Source organism: Monopterus albus, unplaced genomic scaffold (assembly GCF_001952655.1).
Source record: "Monopterus albus unplaced genomic scaffold, M_albus_1.0 scaffold342.1, whole genome shotgun sequence".
NCBI lineage: Eukaryota > Metazoa > Chordata > Actinopteri > Synbranchiformes > Synbranchidae > Monopterus > Monopterus albus.
This window is the reverse complement of record NW_018128222.1, coordinates 297,872-301,010: the sequence shown is the minus strand read 5'-3', so window position 1 is coordinate 301,010 and position 3,139 is coordinate 297,872. Positions and strand designations below refer to the sequence as shown.

The 3,139-nt window shown below is 41.6% G+C and overlaps 2 protein-coding genes across 2 annotated transcripts in view; one reads left to right on the top strand and one right to left on the bottom strand.

Annotated features, from left to right (window-relative positions):
- The window catches only part of wbp2nl (WBP2 N-terminal like), a 3,616-nt gene extending 2,694 nt beyond the window's left edge, over positions 1-922 (bottom strand). The window contains exons 1-2 of the mRNA XM_020624941.1: positions 769-922; positions 105-213 (exon numbers count right to left, since the gene is read on the bottom strand). Coding sequence (XP_020480597.1) covers positions 105-213; positions 769-827 — 168 coding nt within the window. The 5' untranslated portion in view covers positions 828-922. The remainder of the gene's footprint in view (positions 1-104; positions 214-768) is intronic.
- A 1,009-nt stretch (positions 923-1,931) lies between these two features.
- LOC109974632 (zona pellucida sperm-binding protein 4-like) overlaps positions 1,932-3,139 on the top strand; it is a 3,660-nt gene continuing 2,452 nt past the window's right edge. The window contains exons 1-3 of the mRNA XM_020624940.1: positions 1,932-2,325; positions 2,434-2,558; positions 2,918-3,038. Of these exons, the coding sequence (XP_020480596.1) occupies positions 2,148-2,325; positions 2,434-2,558; positions 2,918-3,038 (424 nt within the window). The 5' untranslated portion in view covers positions 1,932-2,147. The remainder of the gene's footprint in view (positions 2,326-2,433; positions 2,559-2,917; positions 3,039-3,139) is intronic.

The window sequence follows — 3,139 nt, the reverse complement described above, 5'->3', positions numbered from 1 at the left end:
AGGAGAACATGAATAGTCATGACATTTTAATAGTGATGACATTTTACTCAAGAAAACTGCAGCAGCAGTAGTATGTTACACATTTTATTTCATTGCAGGTGTACCCTGTATGGTGTGAGGTAAACAGTGCCCTTCTTGGTCCCCTTCAGCAGGTCTGTCTTGCAGGTGACATCACTGAATGACAGCTCCACATTCTTACACTGCCTTAAAACACTGGGGAGGAAAGGAGCAGATGGAACTAATGTAACGCTACAACCTGTTGGAACTACAACTGACATAATTATGGTCATTGTGGCATGTGGAAAATTTCTGAGACTAGTGCATTTCACAACGTGTAGTTACTCCAATTTAAACACATTTAAAATGTGATGACATTTTTGTTTTAACAAAATGTCAACATCCAAACAGCTGTTACAGCTACTTCCTGTTTTGATAGTTGGTTAACATTACAAGTTAGCCAGCCATCTTACGTAAACTAACCGTCAAGATACAAAGCGGCTATAAAGTCGATCATTATTAACATTACCTTACCGCGGTCCAAAAATGTAATATAACATTTGAATTACCCTGAGACGACGAACACAACACTAATGTCAATAATGGAAGGGACGTGTTGGCTAGCTATGCTAATGTTAGCCAGGCCAGCTAGCGGTGGGATAGCATTATGTTGACTACGCACTGGAAAGTGAAGGTAAACAAGCAAAAAAGAGAGGCGACAGCTTTCTAGCTAAGAAAATTAATAACACACATTGAACAGAAAACACACACCTTTCTCCGTTGTTTATCAAAACGCCGCCGTTTTGAGAATGATTCCGATTTACAGCCATGGCTGGGAGACGTCTTCTCTCCTGTTTCCAACGCTACAAACTTCTGTCAGCCAGACCAGGGAGCCATAGAGACGTCACCAACGTGACGTCACAACTCGTGATTCACGAGCTATTCTCACAGGTATCAAACACCGTTATACACGAGCCCAGTTAAACGTTACTGGGACACGAATGACAGATATAAAATGTACAAACCAACATTTCATCTAAAGGATTTTTGTGTCACTTACAATCTTGTATTAGGCTACAAACAGAATTAGAGAAATTCACTTTACAAACTTTTTGTAGCCTAGCTGTCCGTCTGTTTTTTGTTTTTTTTTTTTTAAAGACAAGTTGTTTTTTTAAATAACACAGAGCACGTTGTTTTAACACTTGTGGCTGAATAATACACTGTTACTGAATCTGAATGCAATAATAGGCTCAATCTGTTACATTAGGTCTTATTGTGTAAATTCCACATACATACACCTAGAACATGTTTTATAGTATAATGAAATTTGTACATTATTTCTTTAAGACAAGATTTACAACATGTGGTTATATTTGATTATATTATTGTGATGTGTTTCACCTATGTGTAGACTATTTTTGTACAATGTTGCTTTTAACACACGAAACTAGACCATGCTACTGTTTTATTTAGGCCTGTGTTCAATGTTCATTTTTTAAATTGTCAACATCACTGATGAAACAATAACAGTCGAATGAAAGTTTCGACCTCAGTGCATCCTGTGGCATTACAGTTAAACTCATGATGTCTTTGTAGAGACAACTAACTTCTGAGCCAAAGGAGCTGAAGCTCCGAACCCAGTTAATCTGCTTGAAGAATTAATGGACGTTTAATTTCACAACCTAAGTGGACGATTCTCGGAAACCCTGAAAAAAGTTGCATGCAACCGTCAGGGTTTCTCAAGTGTAACAATCTTGTACAAGTCTTGCAAAGGGTGGAAGTCTTTGAGTTACATAATGCCTTCAGCTGATGGACTCCTGAGGACCCACTGGGCCATGCATGATATGAAGCCTATTATTTAAACGACAGGCCTTTATTTATTTATTTATTTAATTACTTACCATCTGATTCGGTCCTACTTTTCAAATCACCTTGAGCCCACAGCTCTCTGGGCGCACAGGTGCCGAGCAAGAGAATATTTCAACAAGCACTTAGAGACATGTAGTGAAGCTCTGGGTGGGGCTGCAGCCAGCTTCAGAGTCATTAACACTGATTAGCTGGTGTCACGGGGCCGCTTCCCGTGTTAAAGAAAGAACCGGGTGTTTCTGGAGTCGAAACCATATCAGTGTAAACCTCCAAACAATAAGGAGATGATTCATCGCCGTGCAAAGCTTCGCTTGATTTACTTCATTTTTGCCTTCTCGACCCTGCAGGGGAAGTTAACACCTGAGCAGAGGACACAGCTCGTCCTGCCGACAGTCACGTGTTCTACCAGAGGAATCACAGCTGTGTTTGGACCGCAGGTCAAAAGCAATGTCCGTGTTAGAGGTAAGATCGTGTCCACCCGTGCAGAACTAGGCTATAAAACCCTTTCCAGAGCATTCTCCCAGTATTTGCGTTGCTTCTGTCAGTGTGCCTGTGCTGCTGTTTTCTCAGATATGTCAGGGGCCACAGTCCCAGTGCCTCAGTTGGAGGGGCCCTGCGGGGTGAGAATGGGCATAGACAAGGACCAGAGCCTCTCCTTCTTCAGCAGATATGACAGCTGCTATGCTCGCACTGAGGTCAAACAACAGTTTTTGTGAGAAATGTATATCACAGGCTGATTCTCAGGGGAAAGGAAACGACACACACACACACACACACACCTAGACTGTTAAAGCAAGCAGGGGACCACTTTTGTGTTATGTGTATTTGCTATAATTGTATAAATAGACATATGCATTGACACGAGGATATTAAAAATGGTGAACTCTGGAAATGTAAATGCCAAACAATAGAAGCAGAAGGTTTGAGCTCAGTTTGCTGCCATGTCTCCTATTTAGACTGGTGTTCTACAGACATCCACTCTGTTTGTGTGCACATATAAATGCAACCATCAGGGTTTTCTAACATCCATGTTGTGATGATCTTTGATCCTCAGGGAAGAAAAGTGGTCATTCCTCTGCAGGTGCAGCTGACAGGAGACCGTCGCCTGTTCGGGGTAAATATCAGCTGTCCTCTGATAAAGCGGTCCAGTGAGAGCAGTCGACTGACTCCAACACGTGAGTGGACACAGCTGATGAACAGCCTCATCAACACAGCTACATATGTGATGGAGTCGATGCTCCTTTTTTCATAGCTCACAACTCAGATGCATTTTCTT